Consider the following 21,849-nt stretch of genomic DNA (forward strand, 5'->3'; position numbering starts at 1 on the left):
TATCAGACAGATGTTTATAGCATCCCTATTCAGAGTATTACTCTGAAATAGAGATGTTTACATCCCTATTCAGAGTATTAAGGGATATTGTAAACAGCATTGTTCTTAGGAAAAATTGTAATTCTTTGAGCAAACTCACCCTCAGCTAACCCAGACTTGGGGAACACTCTGTCATTAAGATCTCTTCCTTTTCCCAGATAAAAATTTGTTGTAGGACAGGATCTGTTACGTTCACTCAAAGCCACAAATTACTGATAACCCACTGTATTATTATTCATAGCTATTTTTTTTGCCATTTTAGTTTTTTTAATGTTTATTTATTTTTGGGAGAGAGAGACAGAGTGCTAGCGGGGGAGGGGCAGAGAGAGAGGGAGACACAGAATCCAAAGCAGGTTCCAGGCTCTGAGCTGTCAGCACAGAGCACGACGCGGGCTCAGACTTGTGAACCACAAGAGCATGACCTGAACCAAGGTCGGACACTCAACCGACTGAGCCACCCAGGTGCCCCCTTTTTTTTGGCATTTTAAAAGAGAATAAAAAGTCTTAACCCAAAGGAATTGATTATAATTTTGGAATTTCAAGTACCAGATAGAAAACCTATATTTTAAATAAGATACAGAATGGGAGGGAAGGTGTCTTCTGAAATTACGCCATGTAAACAAGCCTACTCTACTATGAATATATTTGGTATTTGATTTCTTTTTTTTTTAAATTTTTTTTTCAACGTTTTTTATTTATTTCTGGGACAGAGAGAGACAGAGCATGAACAGGGGAGGGGCAGAGAGAGAGGGAGACACAGAGTCGGAAACAGGCTCCAGGCTCCGAGCCATCAGCCCAGAGCCTGACGCGGGGCTCGAACTCACGGACCGCGAGATCGTGACCTGGCTGAAGTCGGACGCTTAACCGACTGCGCCACCCAGGCGCCCCTTGATTTCTTGATATCAACACAGATACTATAATAGAATTATAATTGCAATGTTAATACTAAAATGACTTTTAAGACTGAATCTTTAAGACCCTCAAGAAGAAATATTTCCAAATACTAAATTAGCCAGTGTTTGATAAGGAATAGAGCCATCTCAGGTCATTAGGGAAAAGCTAAATTCAGGGGGGAAAAATCTATGCAGAGGAACTCAGGGTTAATGTTTTCTAAAATATTTTCATTTTATTTCCCGTTGATAAATAGGATAGTTTGATAAACTCAGGTTGGCTTTCAGTAAATGGAGGTTACTTGTTGCCTGATTTGTTTCTTTTGATACTGAAATAAGCCAAATTTGTATCTGTTCAGAAATGACTTCAGGTCTTTTTTTATTGTAAATGTATTCTATGTTTTTTTTAGTAGTTACAACTTTTCCTCTTGGATAGCGTCTATATAATTCATTACCATTTTTGAGAAATCCAAATATTTAAGTGATTTGAGTCTAAGTTGAACATACAAGCTGTTCATTTTGGAATACGTGCCCCCCCTACCACCACCACCACCACCCAGGATTTATCTTCAGCCTTAGTCATCCAACTTTTTTTTATTAATAGTCTGTAAAGGATTTTTTTAGACTTTATTTTTACAAAAAGTTTTAGGTTTATATAAAAACTGAGCTGAAAGTACATAGAATTCCTATAAACGCCCTGAGCCCATCCTCATTTTCCTACTGTTAACATCTTTCTTTAATGTGGTACATTTATTATAGTTGATGAGCCAATATTGACACAGTATTATTAGTTAAAGTCCATACTTTACATTAGAGTTAACTCTGTTATATGCTGTATTAATTTTGACAAATGTGTAATGATATATATCCACTATTATAGTATCACATAGAATAGTTTCAGTGGGGGTGCCTGGGTGGCTCTGTTGGTGAAGCACCTGACTGTTGGTTTCAGTTCAGGTCATGATCTCACGGTTCATGAATTGGAGCCCCGCATTGAGCTCTGCACTGGCAATGCAGTGCCTGCTTGGGATTCTCCCTCTCTCTGCCCCTCCCCTACTCATGCTCTCTCACTCTTTCTCACAATAAATAAACTTAAAAAAAAAAAAAAGAATAGTTTCAGCGTCCTAAAAATCCTCTGTGCTCTACCTATTCATCCCTCCCTCCCTCACCCCACCCTGTGGCCCATCTCCAGCCCCTCGATCTTTTTACAGTCTCTGTAGTTTTGTCTTTGTCTGTAGGGGTTTTTTAACTACAAGTATAAGACAGAGAACAGTTTGGTTACAGTGGTGTCATAGAGGTAAAACAAAGGAGATTTAAAGATTTACCATAAAACCCACCAATTATGGCATCAGAACTATACTGTTTCTACCAACAATAAATGCTTCTATTTGTTTTTTATTCAACTAACATTAATTGGCAATATAGTCCATGCCAGCACTGTTTTAGATGAGGGAGGTAACTGTAGGAAGCAACACACAGGGTCTGGGCCCTCATGGAGTATACATTCAAATTGAAGGGGAAAGGAGGGCAGAAATTCAACAAAAAGTCAAGCAAAATATTTTTCATTACTGCTAAGTAGGATGATGGAAATACAAAAGGTTATGTGACAGAGCAACAAGTGGGGACAGTTACCAGGGAAGACTTCTCTGAGGATATGACATTTGAACTAAAAATTAAGAGATAAGAAGCAACTATTCATGCAAGAGAAGATTCCAGGCAGAGGGAACCACAAATAAAATAACCCAGAGATGGAAACAAACTTGACCTGATTGAAGACAGAAAGAAACCCCATGTGGCTGGGGGGAGTGAACAGAAGAAAGACTGTGGGGGTGAGGCTGGGAGAGGCAGAGGAGGCTGGGAGAGGGAAGTGAAATAGGTATGCAAGGCCTGATCATAAATGACCCTATACACCACGATCATAAATGACCCTATAGACCACAGTAAGGAGTTTTAATTTTATATTAATGGGAAGCCAATGTAGGATTTTAGGCAGGAAAGTGACATGATCAGATTTATGTGTTTTAAATGATCATTCTGGATCTGCAGAGTATCTTAGAAGACTTCTTTAAAATAAATATTAACACAAATATATCAAGAGCTTGAAGGTGCCAACCAATACAATGCAGATCCTAGAAAGTAAAAATGGTGTTTTCACGTTCGAGGCTAATATCATCATTATTTATATCTGTTTCTACCCACTTCCTCCCTAAAAGAAATAACCCAGCAGAGCTGTCAAAAGAATTTTCAATTACTTGCAAGGTCTTCTGAGTTTGCCATTTGGCATAGGGATATTTACACTCAAAATTATTTCCATAAATCATTTCCATAGGGAACTATAAGTGAATACATCATTGTAAGTATTTCTGTTTTCTACTCCAACTTTTACTTTAAGCTTTGGAAAACCATGCTAAGCCTGTAATTACAAATTGCATTTTAAAAATACAAATGAGAAAAGGTTGATGTTCAGATTTAGCTCCCACAGATAAAACTGAAAAAACAAAACAGCATCGGACACTTGGAGATGTGAAATGGAAACTGGCCAACCACAGTCCAGGTGCTTTTGTAAGCTGCCTTTTCCAAGCCCAGCTCCAGGGGAATAGGCTCCCCTCCCAGGGAATGATTTTTCTTTCTTAGTTTCACAGAGAATTGGAGGAATAAGTGATTTCCACTGTCTGTCTCTATGGCAACTAGTACCCTAATTTCACCTCTTAAATGGCAATTATACCTATTCACTGAATAGCTTTCAGTCCCTGCTTTTATGATGAAAAAACTGATTTCATGAAAAATGAGATATAGGTAATAGGTGAACTTTTCCCCCAGCAGTCATGGAATACAGTTTATAAGAGGTATGATAATTCAGAAGGAGAATGCATTCTATGGGGTTTTTTCTTTTTCTGTTATAGGATGTGTATCCCAAATGTTTATCCTCTAGTCGTTTTTTAATGATAAAATATTATTCAATTATGAAAATCAGTTGGGTTCCTTGTAAAGAGTTTGGCAAATAGAGAATAAAAATTAGAAAAGCATAAATAAGAAAATAAAGTTCACTCTCTTTATTTAAAAATACTTACTATGAATATTTTGCTGACATTGTAGATATGTATACATGTAAATACAATATAAATCCTACAGCGTATATTTTTATAACCAGACTTTTTCACAAAATATGTTATGAGAAGTTTTTCATACCTTTAAATATTCTTCTAATGCATGATTTTAGTGGGTTCAAGAGCGTACATCTTGGTTTACTATATTTCATTTAACTATAGTTCTATGTTGACATTATTAAACATAAATGTTTACACATATCATTATTGCTTTAGAATAAATCCCAGGAAAGAAATACATAAATCAAATGAGGTAAACATTTTCAATACTATTGCTAAATTTTTCTCCGAAAAGATTATATCAATTTGTTTTCCCAGTAGAGGTAGATGGGTGAGAGTATCCATTATCTTAAATTCTCTATCAGAGGTATGATATTTTTTAGTGCCAATGAGAGGGACTATCTCACTACATTTCTTTAATATCTTTAACCTAAAACTCATTTTAAGGTTAAATATGGTTTTAGGTTTTCATTGTCTTTTTTTTTTTTTTTTTTTAGGAGGAAGAGATACATGAACTGCCTGTTCATCTCTGAAGTAAAGAATATTTGTGGGACACCTGGGTGGCTCGGTCACGTGGACTCTTGATTTCGGCTCAGGTCATGATCTCATGGTTTGTGGGGATACCTGCGTCGGGATCTGTGCTGACAGTTAGAGCCTGTTTGGAATTCTCTCTCTCCCTCTCTCTCTTTCTCTCTCTCTTTCTCTCTCTGCCTCTGCTCCTCCCTCACCTGCTCGTGTGTGTGTGTGTGTGTGTGTGCACATGTGCGTGTGCACGTGTGCACACACACACACACACTCTCTCTCACTCTCTCAAAATAAACATTAAAAAGGGACTATTTTTATTCCCTAATAACTCTCCTCCCTCTATTTCTTAGTATCAGAAGAGATAACTTTTAGTTGAGCACATAGCCCCTTGACATAGATACTTCCCATCCTCCTCTTCAGCTAAGTGTGTCTGTTTTAACTCTAGCTCATGAAATATAAGCAGAAATGATCTATGCTATTTCAGAGAAATGTCCTTAAAGGCAGAAGATATACTTTCTTTTCCTCTTCATCATTTCTGATGACTGGAATGCAGATTTTATGGCTGGAGCTTCAGCAGCCATTTTGGACCAGAAGAATAATGGTCACACTGCAGGGATGGTAGAGCAGAAAGGTAGAGGGAGCCTAAGTTCCTAAGAGCTTTATAGAAGTTTCATCCTGGAAGGCTGGGTCCAGATTTTTATTTGAAGGAGTACAAGTGTATTTTTTTTAATGTTTATTTATTTATTTTTGAGAGAGGGGCAGGAGGTAGAGAGAGAAAGACAGAGAATCCCGAGGAGGCTCCACACTGTCAGCACAGAGCCTGATGCAGGGCTCAAACTCATGAGCCATGAGATTACGAGCAAAAAATCAAGAGTCGAATGTTTAACCAACTGAGCCACCCAGGCACCCCTAAAACTTTGTATTTTTAAGCCATTATTGTGTTGCACTGTTTGTTTTATCAAGGTGAAATTAAACCTAATTGACATAAGATTTTTTCCCCATTTTTTTCTCACTGATTTTTAAGGATAGTTTACACTTTATCTGGTATATACGTTACAAATTTTTCCAATTTTTCATTTGCTCCTTAGTTTTTTATGGAATTAGGAGATGCAAAAATATAACTATCCTTACATTTAATTGCTACATAAATTCCATTATATAGTCATAAAAAATCATTTAATAGTATCATCTTAGAAATATAAATTCCAGAGAAATATTTTGTCTCAAACATCATACAGCAGTGAGAAGCATAAATTCATTTCCTATAGGTATACAATTAAATGGTTATGTTGCAGGCTAACATCATTTAGATGGTCAAAAATTGTGCTTTTGAAGACTTTATCAATAATTCATTCCTTGCTAAAGCAGAGAATTTCTATTTGTAATCTGTGGGGCTCTGGGTTCAAAGCACTGCCTCAGAGGTCTACACTGGGACCTAGGGGAAGCTGAGTGGGTGTGCTCTGTCTGCCACCTGCAATGTTATTTATTCATCAGAGTTACACAAAGGAGCCCCTGCCAGATGATTCCCACACACACACACACACACATTCAGGTAAGAAATACAGAGTCACAATTTCCTACCAGATCATAGGCAGCCAACATTTTTTTCTGCACATCTGGAATTGCCCCCAGAGGCTCCAGATAAGGAAAGTTGTCTTTCATCACAAGAGAGACTGAGGGAGTATTGTCACTGGTGATGAGCCGAGAGGACAAGGTCAACAGACATTGCTTCAGACTGGCAATCGGAGGAAGTCCACACAACTCCTTAATAGACACTATGGCATTCTGTGGGGAAGAAAACATGGAATTATACTTCTGACCACATGACACATCACCCCCAGCACTTCTAGGTTTACACTAAAGTATATTCATTAAAAGTATACCCTTTAATGCATACATGTTTGGAGGAAACTGGATTATAATCAACCAAAAATGTAATGTGCAGAGATGACACACAGAGCTAATCCATGATTACACCTCATCTTTCTCAATTTTTAGCAACTGCCACATTATGCCATAAAGTAAAGCAGACTGTGAACCAAGGCTACACACTGCTTTTCAAAGCAGAGCACTGGAATATTCACACAAATCAGCATTGGCTGGTTGTGAATATCTTACTTGATTTGTATCATGATGATCATAAAAATAAGTCCATGATTGTACGTTGGAGTGCATCTTCTGTGAGCTTTTCCCCTCAAGGTAGCAGGCTGTAATTACTCACCATCCTCCATTCGACTAACCATCAATGGTATTTCTTTGTCGTCGCATCAGAAATGCACCTGACAGGTGCACATACTGAAACAAATTTCATGTATAGCTACATTTGTCCATGATACAGGCTTTTAAAATTCATTTGAAATAGGAATTATGCCTACTTTGTGTTTTATTAACAGGGAGCAGTACCTAATCTATTCTATGTCAAACGAATTTAGTGACAATGATACTATTTCATTTTTCTACTGATCAGGCTCCAAACAATTCTTAACCCAAAAGACTATGTGTTGGGATGATATAAATTATCAATGCTATCTGAAAAAACTTTATTTATAACCAACTCTGCTTAACATGTATTTTAAACACATAATATGTGGAAAGGATATATTTTTAAGAATTGCATAGAGGGGCACCTGGGTGGCTCAGTCGGTTAAGCGTCCGACTTCGGCTCAGGTCATGATCTCGCAGTCCGTGAGTTCCAGCCCACGTCGGGCTCTGTGCTGACCGCTCAGAGCCTGGAGCCTGTTTCAGATTCTGTGTCTCCCTCTCTCTCTGACCCTCCCCCGTTCATGTTCTGTCTCTCCCTGCCTCAAAAATAAATAAACATTAAAAAAAATTTTAAAAATTTAAAAAAAAAGAATTGCATAGAAATAAATAAAATCTACTTGCAACATACAAAATAAGATGTAGAAATGACATAACTAATCTGAAACAAGGATTTATAATAGCTTTGAATTCTGTCAGAAAAAAGTCATGTAGAAGATGCTAATATTTGGAGCCTATTTTTAAAACAGTGGCTAAGGCAACCACTTCAAATAAATGCTCACCATCTAAGTGTTTATATGTCATTTATGTGTCATACTATTTTCTACCATTTTAGCTATTTATTTTTTTTTTTTTTTTTTTAATTTATTTTTGGGACAGAGAGAGACAGAGCATGAACGGGGGAGGGGCAGAGAGAGAGGGAGACACAGAATCGGAAACAGGCTCCAGGCTCCGAGCCATCAGCCCAGAGCCTGACGCGGGGCTCGAACTCACGGACCGCGAGATCGTGACCTGGCTGAAGTCGGACGCTTAACCGACTGCGCCACCCAGGCGCCCCCCATTTTAGCTATTTAAACTGACTTTGTCTATGTTGAATTTCTCTGTGAAATAATGTAAAAATAAAGTCTTCACCAAATGATGGATTTGAGGTTCAGCATCACCTGACTAAAAACCATGAATGATTTTTGGTAGTCAGCGATTCTGGATTTAAAGCCCAACATTCCTATTTACTAACGGCAATATTTGGGAAATCACCTAACTTCTTCTAGCTTGTTTTCTGTCATGAAAGTAGGGATTTTTGGGGTGAGAATTACTATTCGAATGTTAGCTAAAGGAGCAAATTAGGTGCATTGAAAAATGTTCCTCTTTTGTTCTGCTCTCAGACTGCGACTTCTGCTAACCAAAACCTCCTTGAGTATTGCAGGAACTCAGTATTTGTTGTTTGATGGTTTCTAAGTAATATGAGCCTAGAATAAGTACATTCAATGGTACTGAAGAAAGAAATTGGCAACCATCTCTGATTACAACATTAATAAAGGGAAAGAAACTAACATTGAATTCCCACATGTCAGCACCAGGAAATTTACATATACTGTCATTTAATTCTAATAATAATTCTGTGATGTATTACTATTTTCATTACCTTATTTGGACAAAACTGATGATCAGGGATCTGAAAAACTTCGCTCAAGATCATAAGGGGATAGAGTTTAAGCCAGAATCCACGGTCTTTCAACTTTCAATTTAACCACATTTCTAAGAGAAGGCTACCTAGTTTTCAACATGTTCAAGTGCTGAATATTGTTTGTTTAGTTGTGTTTTCTAATGGGAGTAATTTATTATTGCTGTTGTACACTTAACTAAAATAAACTGATAGGCATTATATTTGTTTATATGACTTCAACTTCCCTTTCATGTTCATATCTGCAAATATTTTACATATATACTTGTAACTAGTATTGTACGTATATATAATATTTTATATATTGTACATACATATAATATTTTATAGTCTATTCTTTTTACATCGTTTCATATACACAACGCCATATATCTATTTGGTTATGTGGTAGGGATATCTAATGGATGTATAAAGCATTTATATTCCCTTGTTTAGTTCAGGCCAAATTTAACATAGCATTCATTTATAATCAGATACATGAAATATATCTGCTTTCACAGGTAGCACTTAATTTGGTGGTTTTTGAGTTTATACAACCTTTCTGATAATTTTTTTCTGTAATCAGATCACAAGTAAAATACAATGTTCCCTGGTAAGAGAAGGGTAGGAAGAAGTAGGAGCAGGTTGGGGGAAAGTTTGGAATTTTTCCTACCTGCATATTTTCTCTCATATCTATGGCTTCTCGTAAAGGATGAACTGCTATTTTAAAGATGTCATCTATGGTCTTAAGACCAATATTCCTGAGCATGGTATATTCTCGAACTTTCTTCCCCATTCTCACTGACAGGCTGCGCTTCTGTGGCTTTCCTCCTCCACTTCGATTAGTTATTGCTATGTGGACAAAAAGGGTTACATGCTCCATGATGTCACCCACAAAAGAGCGCAGGGGAACATGCCGATATCCAGGCTGCAAACATTCAAATGGTATTGTATATTGTCCTATAAACTCATCCCCAATGTAGTCATCATCTAGAACGACAAAACGGATCATGGCCAGCTCAGGTAGGTTTACTTGAAACTCAAAAGTTTCATCAAAAATAGGGTTATCACTGTTTTGCTGTACAGTTTTAGTTCTTTGTTCTGAACAGTCTGCTGGAATTCCATGTATCTCTATACAAACATAAGGATCTATGACATCTCCTTTGGCACAAGCTCCCTTGGGCTTTGGAAAATTCTGACCACTGATGATCTTGATATGAAGAGCTAGAGGAGACACCCCAGGTACAATGCCCTTTGTGTTTGCACTGAAGTAAGAAACTTCATCTCGCATGATGGACGGCCTTAGAACATAACCACATCCTCCGTTTTGAAGAAACCAGCCCGTGTGAAGATCCATCATTGGACCGGGAGTCTGAAAATTCATTGCCACAATCTGACAGCCACAATTCCAAAAGTCCTGTGGATTCAAGTTACTGGAATCGATCCTCATGGCACTTGGATAGATTCTTGATAAGAACTTCTTATTATAATTTACAAAATCCTCTGGGTATTCATTTGCAATTCGGCTGGCCTCTGTTTCACTAAATGAACACATTTCCCAGTAGTTTTGACTTTTCATGGACAGTTCAAAATCCCTATATTGAACAGATTTACAGATAGAGACCAAATCAGAGAGCTCCCTACACAGCCAGATCTGCTTCTGCTCCCCATTGTAATCTACTGACAGCCTTCGAGACATTTCCGCTTCCTCGTCTTCATCTGTGACCTCTCCTTCTAAAACATCTGGGTCAGAAGGCAATTTCTTTCCTTTGACGATAATCATTCTTTTTAATTTTTCTGGTGATGGGAGGTAGGTTTCTGATGGCAAAGGTGCCTCGGTATAGAGCTTATTGCCAAAGACCTTTTTCATTTGTTGAACCATTACCTTCTGCTGGGGTAGGGAGCAGTGATTTCCCAAGCAAAGAATGAGTGGGTATTCAGAAGCAACGAAGGCAAATTTGTTTATCACCTCTATGACACTTCGAAAGGAAAGGTGTGTTGTCACATTATTTCGATTACAAAGGATGGGTTCATTGTCTGAACCATCACTTACATCGAGTTCAATGCTTCGACAGCCCATTTTCAAAGCTCTAACATACCCATTAATATCAGCAGGCCCCCTAAACTGGTCTTCTATGAGATAGGTGTTGTGAGAAGCATTGATGTAGTAGTGAGATAATGGCTGGGTCATATCTTGAGCAACCTTTTTTTGCTCAGGATCAAAAATGTCACATTCTGGTGACAACAGATACTGGGTAAAGCCATCAATTGCAAGAAACCCTTTCTGACGGCCATCTTCAGAAAGTTCATATCTTCGAATAATGTCTAAGCACATATCCTCGGTAATATGGGCAACTCCTTGTTCAGCTTCTAAAAAGAGCATGAGATCATTAGCATCCAAATATTCTTTATTTTTAGATATCTGTACCAGTAAGAAATACACTTCCGGCCTGGTGCAAAGTTCACAAAAAGCTTCACAAAATTCCTCTTCTGTCACTCGTGTGGTTAGTTTTTCTTTGCTCTTCTGGATTTCTTTAAACTTTAGCCTGATCTTGGATTCCTTCAGGGTAGGGTTGAGTTGTTTTATCAACTCTACAGAGGTGTCTTCCAGCATAATCCCATTGCCGTCAACATCTGCTGCTTGGAACACTGTTTTCAACCACATGAACCTCGGCGTGTTCCGGTTGCCCTCTATAAAGTCAAGGGGCTGCTTACTTCGAGAAACCAGGTACCGCAAACCTGAAACCCAGATGTTCGCTACATCCGCCGAATTGGCAACTAGGTCCAGAGACTCGTAGTTTTCCCCGTGGAGTATGGAAAAGGCACAGTCCTCACAAATCTGGTCAGCAAGGCCATTGTTTCTAAATGTTTCCGTGTTCTTCCCCAGTCTGATTTCTTTTATGGCAGAAATGTCAAGCTTAGCTTTCTCTAGGTCTTTCTTGGAAGGTTCCCAGCGAAGAGCTTGGAGGTCTGTGTCCAGAGTGAAAAAACGGTTGTAAATACGAGAATTTGGCCGGACCTTCTTCAGTTCGCAGCCAGCTTGCATGAAGCTGATGCAGTCACTCGCACTGCTGATTTTCTTTTCTGACGGCATGCTGCTGAAAGACACGGTTTTCTTTCTTCCGCCACATTTTTGGTTAGAAGGATCCTGTAAAACAATTTGGAAATAAGGAATCAATTTTCCCTTAGAAAACAGACAAAATTCAGTAACAGTATATGAACTCCTCAGACTCCATTCAGATATTATGATTATTTGGACAGAGGCTGGCCTAAATTCACATTTTCACAGTTCCAGAAAAAGACAAATTGCCAAGAAAATTGATATTATTAGCTTTAGAAAGAAAAACTTATTTTTCAAATGCCTGGTGTTCTTTGAAATAAAAGCAACTATTAAGTTAACTACAAATCACTCATTTGTACATTAAAGCAGATTCCCTAAGAACCACTACATGTAGGTACTTTGACAGCCTAGCTCAAGTCCCTATAGATATGTGAAAGAAATAATGCTGGATTTCTTTAAAAAGTTTTCTTGGGGCGCCTGGGTGGCGCAGTCGGTTAAGCGTCCGACTTCAGCCAGGTCACCATCTCGCGGTCCGTGAGTTCGAGCCCCGCGTCAGGCTCTGGGCTGATGGCTCGGAGCCTGGAGCCTGTTTCCGATTCTGTGTCTCCCTCTCTCTCTGCCCCTCCCCCGTTCATGCTCTGTCTCTCTCTGTCCCAAAAATAAATAAAAAACGTTGAAAAAAAAAATTTAAAAAAAGTTTTCTTCATTTATACTTTGCAACAATTTAAGTTTTAAACTTAAAACTAATTCAAATAAAAGATTTTCACCTTAATATGCTTTATATCAAAAAGGACTGACAATATGCCTTTTTTAAGTGTTTATTTTTTTTATTTTTGAGAGGCAGAGAGAGAGTGAGTGAGTGCAAGCAGGAGAGGGGCAGAGAGAGAGAGGGAAAGAGAGAATCCCAAAGAGGTTCCACACTGTTGGCACAAAGCCTAACACAGAGGCTCTGTGAGACCATGACCTGAACCTAAGTCGGATGTTTAACCCACTAAGCCACCCAAGCACCCCAGGACTGACAATATACCGTAACTAAAAGTCGCTTTTTCCCCTCAAACTATTTTGAAGGAAGGAAGTTTCTTGAAAGTCAGATTGGAAGCCAATGACAAACAGATGACTCTCACTTGATCAAATTTGTAGACTGAGGTACACAGTTTAGATGAACTTTATGAGAATCAGCACCTGTGTTTCAATATAAAGCTATTAGTAGCCACAGCTCAGAACTAAACAGAAATCTTAATGGTTCCACTAACTCTTAAGGTTCTTCCAATGTAAATTAAATTTTCAAGCCTTTCACCATAGAATTTCACAGAGAACACTTGCACCTTGCATTTTACCTCTTTCTGAAAGTGTCTCTGCATCTTAGTCTCACAGAATCCTCAGCCCATTTTGCGACACTTCCCTGAACCACAGTGCTGATGGCATCAGACTTTCTATGTTCAGATTAGTGTGCCTAAAGCAGGTTAATTATTTCTTGTGGCTACTTTGTTTTTGGATATATCTTGACCTTCTCACATATTGTCTTTCCCAAATTACAGGTCCAATCCTTGTATTCGTAACATAACAGATATCATCTTAGTCCCAGACTGTCCACTATATCTATCACTCCCAATTCCTTTACACTGAGCATCTGACCAATGCCACTTAAAACTGGATATTTTTTTATACTTTCCTCTGTTCAGACCACAGACTGAAGTTGATAATGTTCCCAACCAGATCACCAATTCATATAATTCTCCCAGGAACTAATTACACAAAAGCACCTAAATGCATGTTTACAGTGACTGATTTTATAAGCATAGCAAAACAGCAGCAAAGCGTCAAATGCAAAAGGCATTGTCCTTACATAAAAATAACTAGTCTCAAGCTGTAATTTTCTGCTCAGTAAATATATGACTTTAGGTAAGTCACTTAGCCTCCCTGATTCTTAATTTCAGCTTTTAAATAGGAATCAATAATCCTTACATATAATAGTGTTGTTGTGAGACTCAAAAGGAAAAGTGTGCATGAATATTCTTTGTAAACTGTAGGTGCTTATTGGATGATTCTTTTTGAAGGAAGAGGAACATTTCTTCATACACCTGGTCACTGCAGGATCTGACCAGGATATTGGGGGTTATCAAGAAGTTGATTCATTCTTGACCTCTGCATTTAAGACAAATCTTCAGTGATAAACTGAAAATATTTAAAAACAGACACATGATATTACTATTTTAAGCACTATAAAGTCTGACCAAAATAGTCAGGACTCTCTCCTTCCCTGGCCTTCTTTTAAAACAGGGTAGAATCTCTCCTCTGAGGGCTTATTTAATTGTGATCCTGTCTGTAAGAGCCTCCCTATCCTGTGATTCAGAAAAAAAGGCAGGATGATTTATTATTCAATTGACTAAAACCTTGCCTGTGAAAAGAAAACAAAATTTGATTTAGTTATGGGATGTTGGTGGGATGATTCATTAACTCAAATACTTATCTGATGTTCAAGTGACAAAGATATAAATTACCCAATTTATTTACAGAATAAAAAAAATCTGTACAGATTACAGAATATTGTTTCTTGATGCCCTGGCATTTAACAACTTAGCTCATGCTTTTTCAGAGAGTTGTGATTTTTAATTATCCTATAGTAGTCAATTTCCTCATCCTTAAGTTAAAAAACAAGTATAAATCTTCAGCTGTTTAGACGTAGTTGCACTATTAGAAAACATTTAAATTCATCACAACCCACATGTTCAGAAATTTCAGGTGTGTGTGTGTGTGTGTGTGTGTGTGTGTGTGTTTCCACACCGTGCAGGCAGGCACCTAATGGCACTGCTCAGATGGGACTAATCTACCAAGTACAATAGAGGGAAACTGAATTGTGACAGTAAGGTAGACTGTGACTCAGCTCTTAAAGCTACCGTTTGCCTAGATTTTTAAGCTAATGAGACCTTTCACAGAAAAAAATATTTTTATATGAGCAGATCATGTTCTAAGCAGGATTATTGTCAACAGAGTTATAATACCTCTAATAGTCTCTAACAAACCTTCAGTGGGAAATCAGTGTTGCTGAAAATGCATGTATATAGTCCCTACACCCCAGGTATGGCTCCACACCTCAAAAGCACTATTAACACTTCACTCTTGACTTGAGCCACTGTTTATGAGAACAAAAGTACTGCTGTGGAAAGAGCTTTCTCCTATAAGCCTCTCCTCTTTGTGGTGATATCTCCTTAAATCAAGACTTTCTCTCCTAGTAAGATAAGCCTTCAAGAGATAAATGTTTTCTATCTAGCTCAGGAAAGAATGACCCACTCCAAATGCTTATTTCCTGCTTTGACCTCCAATTCCTACATAGTTACAAAATTTACCCCAAAATGCCTTATAACTTGGAACCAGTGGAAAAGATATCATCTTAGGTTCTCATCTCACGAAGGACAAACTCCAAAGTTATTACAAGCCCCCAAATGAGCAAAACACTGGCCAAAGCACATGTGAACAAATAATTAGCTTGTCTGCTGTTGACTACAGCCAAGATTATTTCTATTCAAAATATGCTGGAAAAGTCTCAGGACTCTGATATTTCTTTAACTCTGTATTTTCAGTGGTCATGCTATGCCATAGCTCTGCAAAGCTTTGGTGTGGGGTGGGAGGGGTTGTATGGAGAGCACAGGAAGGATGGATGACCCCAAATCTCCTTCTGAGCTTCATCACCACCATGGTCTCTTTGCCAAGCCCTACACCCCCACATTTGTGTTTCCCTTAATAAGATCTTCACAGATTGGTGGTGGAGAGGGGGGACTACTCAGGTAAACAGTCAGGAGATATTCCCAAATGAAAGAATTTGAAATGTTGATATTAGACCGTCCTGTTGATAAATACAAAAAAGTATTTGATGATGGAATGAGAGAAAATGTACTGCATATATATATATACATATATATATATATATATATATATATATATATGAAAGACAGGTGCTTTGGACACTTTCTAAGAGAAACCAAAGTTTGGTGTCACTTAGGTGTACACTTGTCATCTTCTAGCTCATTAGATGACTGAATTGAATCCAATGGTCATAAGGTCATTATTATAAGGAGATTATTATAAAGAATGAAGACTTTTCCAATTTTTTTTTAATTTTTTAATGTTTATTCATTTTTGAGAGAGACAGAGCATAAGCAGGGGAGGGGCAGAGAGCAAGGGAGACAGAGAATCCGAAGCAGACTCTAGGCCCTGAGCTGTCAGCACAGAGCCCGACTTGGGGCTTGAACTCATGAACCATGAGATCATGACCTGAGCTGAAGTCAGACGCTTAACCAACTGAGCCACCTAGGTGCCCCTCCATTTATTTTTAAAGCTAAGTTTCCTCACTCTGCAATGAAAGGAAGAGGCCAAAGTACTTATTAACCCCCAAATTTCTCTTAGACCAGCTTACAAAATTTATTAGGATGAATAGCACACTATGACGCCTCTGTCCCCTAAATTAAAGTTTAGCCTCCTATTCTAGCAGGGGCTAAGAATTAGGCAGTGAACTCAATCCTTCCTATTGTTTAATATCCTATGTTCAAGTTTCCAAATTATCATTTCACAGGAAGGGAACACATTTAAACAAGTTAAGCAATAAACCAAACCAAGTTGAGTTTATATGATCTCTGAACATTTCAAGATAAAACTTTATATTTGGGATCTACTTAAATTAATTATACTTTATATAAAGGATTTAATCATCAGAATCAAGAAGAGTCTCATAAACCAGCAAGGTAATAGGCAAATGTTTTATTCTTTTATTAAAATAATACAGGGACACGTGGGTGGCTCAGCTGGATAAGCATCCAGCTCTTGATTTCGTTTCAGGTCGTGATCTCACAGTTCATGGGATGGAGCCCCATGTCAGGCTCTGTGCTGACAGTGCAGAGCCTGCTTGGGATTCTTTCTCTCCCTCTCTCTCTGCTCCTCCTCCACTTGTGTGTGCACACACACTCTCTCTCTTTCTCATTCTCTCTCACAAGAGATTTTTTAAAATATTTTTAAAAAATAATACAATACTTATTTCCATAAGTTTCCACTGGCATTTGCTCTCTGACCCCAACAAGGCTGGATACACTGCAAATTCCTTATGAAACAATCAACAAGCAAAATCATTTTTCTTCAGCACCATACTGATGAGCCACAGAGGCAACTCAGCTTATTCAGTGCAACCAGTTTGGGGTCTCAATAATGAAACTATTGAATTATTTCAATATAATATTTTTTAAAAAAGTGTACTAAAGCAACACACAAATGTAAATGTACCCAATGCCACAGAACATTTAAAAATGGTTAAAGTCGTAAATTTTATGTTATATACATCTTACCACACAAAAGAGTACACTAAAGTACTGTATACAAATTTAAGAGTAAAGAAAACATCATATCTACATTTGGCTACCTCTCATCTGATGAGCATGTTTAAACATGAGATTATACCATCACATATTCTTTTCATTTTTTGGCAAGTTGTTTTTAAGTGAACATTCAAAATGATGCTTTGTTAAAACAGAACAAATTTATAAACCTTAAAGAATAGCAATCAAAACACCAGTTGTCAAACTGTTTAGAAGGAATCCTTGTTTCATCTTGTGGAAATCCAGGTATGTGAATGCAGATACTAAAGTGACATTCATTTCTCTCTTTTAGTATGAGGGGGAAAACACTTATTTTTGAAGAGCTCTCTTAAGAAAGTTTCTATACAAAAATTTAATCGATTATAACTAAAAGATAAGCAGAACTATAGGTACATAAATCCTGTTTTCACCACAGGGATTCTATCTTGTTCTTATAGACAACCTGTGAACTATAACACCATTCTATTCGTTTTTGTTTTATGAACTTACAAGCAAAATTCAGAAACAAAAGATTTGGTCAATACATGAAATCTTCAAAGTATTGTGGACAATATAATCTAGAATCCAAATGAGCTTCAACCTTAGATATTGAGAGGCCTCAGGTTTCCATTCTCTGTTCATTCATTTAACAAACAATAATAGGTATTCCTACTCCATCCTCGGGACAAGCACATTGTAGAGGTTTGAACAAACTGAGAAAGCCTAACTTTTATCTTAGAAAGATCACTCCAGATGTGCACTAGATGGACAAAACTGAAGCTGGAGCAGTAGGTGACTTGAAGCATTAAAGGAAAGATGGCAATTGCCTGAGGTCACTAACAAAAGGAACGGAGAGAAGTGAGAAGTATCATGAAATAGGTGGTAAAACTGAAAGTCCTGTACTGGGTCTAGAATGACTCTTAGGTTTTTTATTTAAGTGAGAGGTGAGTGGAAATATTGCTGAGATATGGAATACCAGGCAAGGTGAAATGGGAGGAAAACAAAGTTTACTTTGGCCATGGTGGATTTTAGATGACTGTGGGCCATCTATGTGAAAGGACTTGGCAGAGAAGACTTAAAATACAAAGGTAGAGGGATAAGAGGACCAAGAGCATGACCTCTCACAGAAGTCAAAGAATAGACTTTAAGGAGTGAGGGCTGGAAAATAAGCCATTAAGATGGCTTACTGGATTTAGCTGTTAAAATGTCTGCTGGTAACTTTGATGAGAGAACATCTTATGTTGCCTTCAAGTTGGTGAGGACAGTGATAGGGGTGAGAGCAAAGGGCTGCAAGGAACAGAGAGGAGCCGGTATAAATGTTCTTTGGTGGGAAAGAAGGCCAGGATGACTCTAGTATAACTGAGGAGTAAAATGGCTCCCAATGAGACTAGAACAACAGACAGAGGCCAACAGTAATTATCCAGGAGAAGACTATTCTCAAAAATGCTTTATTAACTTGTATTGGTGATAGCTCAAGAAATGGAATCCATGTAAAATATATACATTATATCTAATATAACCTATACAATGGGCCTATGCCCAAATCCACATCCATGTTTGGCAGTTAGTCTAGAGAAAACCCACCCTCCACATACAAAGCCTAACTCTCCACGTAAAATTCAAGGAGGTAGGACAGATGGTATCTTCACATCTGTTGCCTTCAAGCTTCAGGTAAGGGAAGGCTGCAACTGTAGAATTATACCATTTATTCCACATTAAAATTTCCATTTTCTCAGAGTAAACTTGAATTACTTAATGTGAAGTTACCAACAAGTGACACGACTTATTTATGATTAACACCATATGACCCACCTAAAGTCATTATGCGGTACAATGGGGGGTAGAGGTCCTAATATCACCACTGAGAAGTGTCTGAATCCTGACCCAAGCTCTGTGAATCATTGGCTCTCCCTGGTGGCTCCCTAAGCCTAGCTGGTAAAGGGCTGAAGAGCTATTTTATTATCCATAAAGAAAATATTCATTCTCTACAACACCTCATAATTCAACAGAATCAATTAAAGGGAATGCTAACTGTATGCAAGCACATATCTCTTGCCAAATTATGTTTTATGTCTGTATTTAACATGTATTTCATTTATAAAAGGTAATCCATTTAATAAAATACCCTAAATCCATCTTTTTTAGGAAACCTACTCTGATATGTATACAATGTGGCCGGGATAGAAAACTACCTTAATTATAGGAAGCCAGTGACAATCTAAATATTTTCTAAAATGACATCTCATAAATGACTCTCCTCACTTGAAAGCAAAAATAATTGGATATTCTATAGGCAAACATGGGCATAGAGTGTAGAAAGTCCATTTCAGGTTACATTCTTAGTACCATTGACTTCCTTCGTTGACAGAGAAATTTCCACTGTGCTAAATATCCCTGAAATCATTCACTCAGAACTCATTAAGAAATGGCTCAATAAAAATTATCTTAAGCTCTTTTGCTGCAAGGTTTCTACCCACAGTTTTCTGCAAGTATAACTCTCATTATGCATGTCCCATATATTATTTCAAAATACGGCATTTGCTGATACAAAGATTGAGTACCTACTATGTGCTAGGCACTGTCCTAGTGACTGGTTCTTTGAAAAATCATTAATCACAAAACTAATGTTGGAATAAATGCTTTTGCTCCATCACTCTTTTAATATACAGGTGCTTATTAATGATGAAGTGAGTATAACAAAGACAAAAATTATCAAATTTGATAGTTAGAGAAAAGCTTATAACAAATTATTCTAAATAAATAAAAATGGGCGCCTGGCTGGCTCAGTCAGTAGAGCATGTGACTCTGATCTCAGGGTTGTGAGTTTGAGCCCCACATTGGGCAGAGAGCTAAATAAATAAATAAATAAAATCCACAAACATTTAATAAATAAACAGCTCTAAATAACATTAAGAATGTTTGACAGCCAAGACCACAAAGGGGCATTAGAACAGATAAGATAATATTTTTAAAAAGTACTATAGTAATTATGTACAGTTAAGTTACATCCTTAACACTAGAGCCTTTACCGAGATACTTAAAAACAGATGAGAGGCAAACTAAGCACTGAAATGTTCAAAATCTATAATATGGTATTAGGAAAAATAATGTTAAAAGCATTGCTATTTAACAAGAAAGACAAATACAACCTCCACGTGGCGCCTCAATATATTATATGTCATGGAAAATAAATCCTTTTTTTTTTTTATTTTTTAATATATGAAATTTACTGTCAAATTGGTTTCCATACAACACCCAGTGCTCATCCCAAAAGGTGTCCTCCTCAATACCCATCACCCACCCTACCCTCCCTCCCACCCCCCATCAACCCTCAGTTTGTTCTGTTTTTAACAGTCTTTTATGCTTTGGCTCCCTCCCACTCTAACCTCTTTTTTTTTTTTTTCTTCCCCTCCCCCATGGGTTCCTGTTATGTTTCTCAGGATCCACATAAGAGTGAAACCATATGGTATCTGTCTTTCACTGTATGGCTTATTTCACTTAGCATCACACTCTCCAGTTCCATCCACGTTGCTACAAAAGGCCATATTTCATTTTTTCTCATTGCCACGTAGTATTCCATTGTGTATATAAACCATAATTTCTTTATCCATTCATCAGTTGATGGACATTTAGGCTCTTTCCATAATTTGGCTATTGTTGAGAGTGCTGCTATAAACATTGGGGTACAAGTGCCCCTATGCATCAATACTCCTGTATCCCTTGGATAAATTCCTAGCAGTGCTATTGCTGGGTCATAGGGTAGGTCTATTTTTAATTTTCTGAGGAACCTCCACACTGCTTTCCAGAGCGGCTGCACCAATTTTCATTCCCACCAACAGTGCAAGAGGGTTCCCGTTTCTCCACATCCTCTCCAGCATCTATAGTCTCCTGATTTCTTCATTTTGGCCACTCTGACTGGCGTGAGGTGATATCTGAGTGTGGTTTTGATTTGTATTTCCCTGATAAGGAGCGACGTTGAGCATCTTTTCATGTGCCTGTTGGCCATCCGGATGTCTTCTTTAGAGAAGTGTCTATTCACGTTTTCTGCCCATTTCTTCACTGGGTTATTTGTTTTTCGGGTGTGGAGTTTGATGAGCTCTTTATAGATTTTGGATACCAGCCCTTTGTCCGATATGTCATTTGCAAATATCTTTTCCCATTCCGTTGGTTGCCTTTTAGTTTTGTTGGTTGTTTCCTTTGCTGTGCAGAAGCTTTTATCTTCATAAGGTCCCAGTAATTCACTTTTGCTTTTAATTCCCTTGCCTTTGGGGATGTGCCGAGTAAGAGATTGCTATGGCTGAGGTCAGAGAGGTCTTTTCCTGCTTTCTCCTCTAAGGTTTTGATGGTTTCCTGTCTCACATTCAGGTCCTTTATCCATTTTGAGTTTATTTTTGTGAGTGGTGTGAGAAAGTGGCCTAGTTTCAACCTTCTGCATGTTGCTGTCCAGTTCTCCCAGCACCATTTGTTAAAGAGACTGTCTTTTTTCCATTGGATGTTCTTTCCTGCTTTGTTGAAGATGAGTTGGCCATACGTTTGTGGGTCTAGTTCTGGGGTTTCTATTCTATTCCATTGGTCTATGTGTCTGTTTTTATGCCAATACCATGCTGTCTTGATGATGACAGCTTTGTAGTAGAGGCTAAAGTCTGGGATTGTGATGCCTCCTGCTTTGGTCTTCTTCTTCAAAATTACTTTGGCTATTCGGGGCCTTTTGTGGTTCCATATGAATTTTAGGATTGCTTGTTCTAGTTTCGAGAAGAATACTGGTGCAATTTTGATTGGGATTGCATTGAATGTGTAGATAGCTTTGGGTAGTATTGACATTTTGACAATATTTATTCTTCCAATAAATCCTAAATTACATAGCTCTACCTAGAACTCTGTTACTCCTAGATGTGCTAGAAAGACCTTGCCAAGACTTGTTCCAAGTTTGCAGCAGGAACCCAGAAGATGACTTCAGTGGGCTTAA

General features: G+C 37.8%; 1 protein-coding gene across 3 annotated transcripts in view; it reads right to left on the minus strand.

Moving 5' to 3' along the window:
- Positions 1 to 21,849, minus strand: part of PLCL1 (phospholipase C like 1 (inactive)) — a 333,532-nt gene that overhangs the window by 63,016 nt on the left and 248,667 nt on the right. For all 3 annotated transcript variants that reach the window (XM_058710083.1, XM_058710104.1, XM_058710094.1), the window contains exons 2-3: positions 9,154 to 11,628; positions 6,143 to 6,346 (exon numbers count right to left, since the gene is read on the minus strand). In XM_058710083.1, the coding sequence (XP_058566066.1) occupies positions 6,143 to 6,346; positions 9,154 to 11,628 (2,679 nt within the window). The remainder of the gene's footprint in view (positions 1 to 6,142; positions 6,347 to 9,153; positions 11,629 to 21,849) is intronic.

The sequence above is a fragment of the Neofelis nebulosa genome, chromosome 2 (assembly GCF_028018385.1).
Source record: "Neofelis nebulosa isolate mNeoNeb1 chromosome 2, mNeoNeb1.pri, whole genome shotgun sequence".
Classification (NCBI taxonomy): domain Eukaryota; kingdom Metazoa; phylum Chordata; class Mammalia; order Carnivora; family Felidae; genus Neofelis; species Neofelis nebulosa.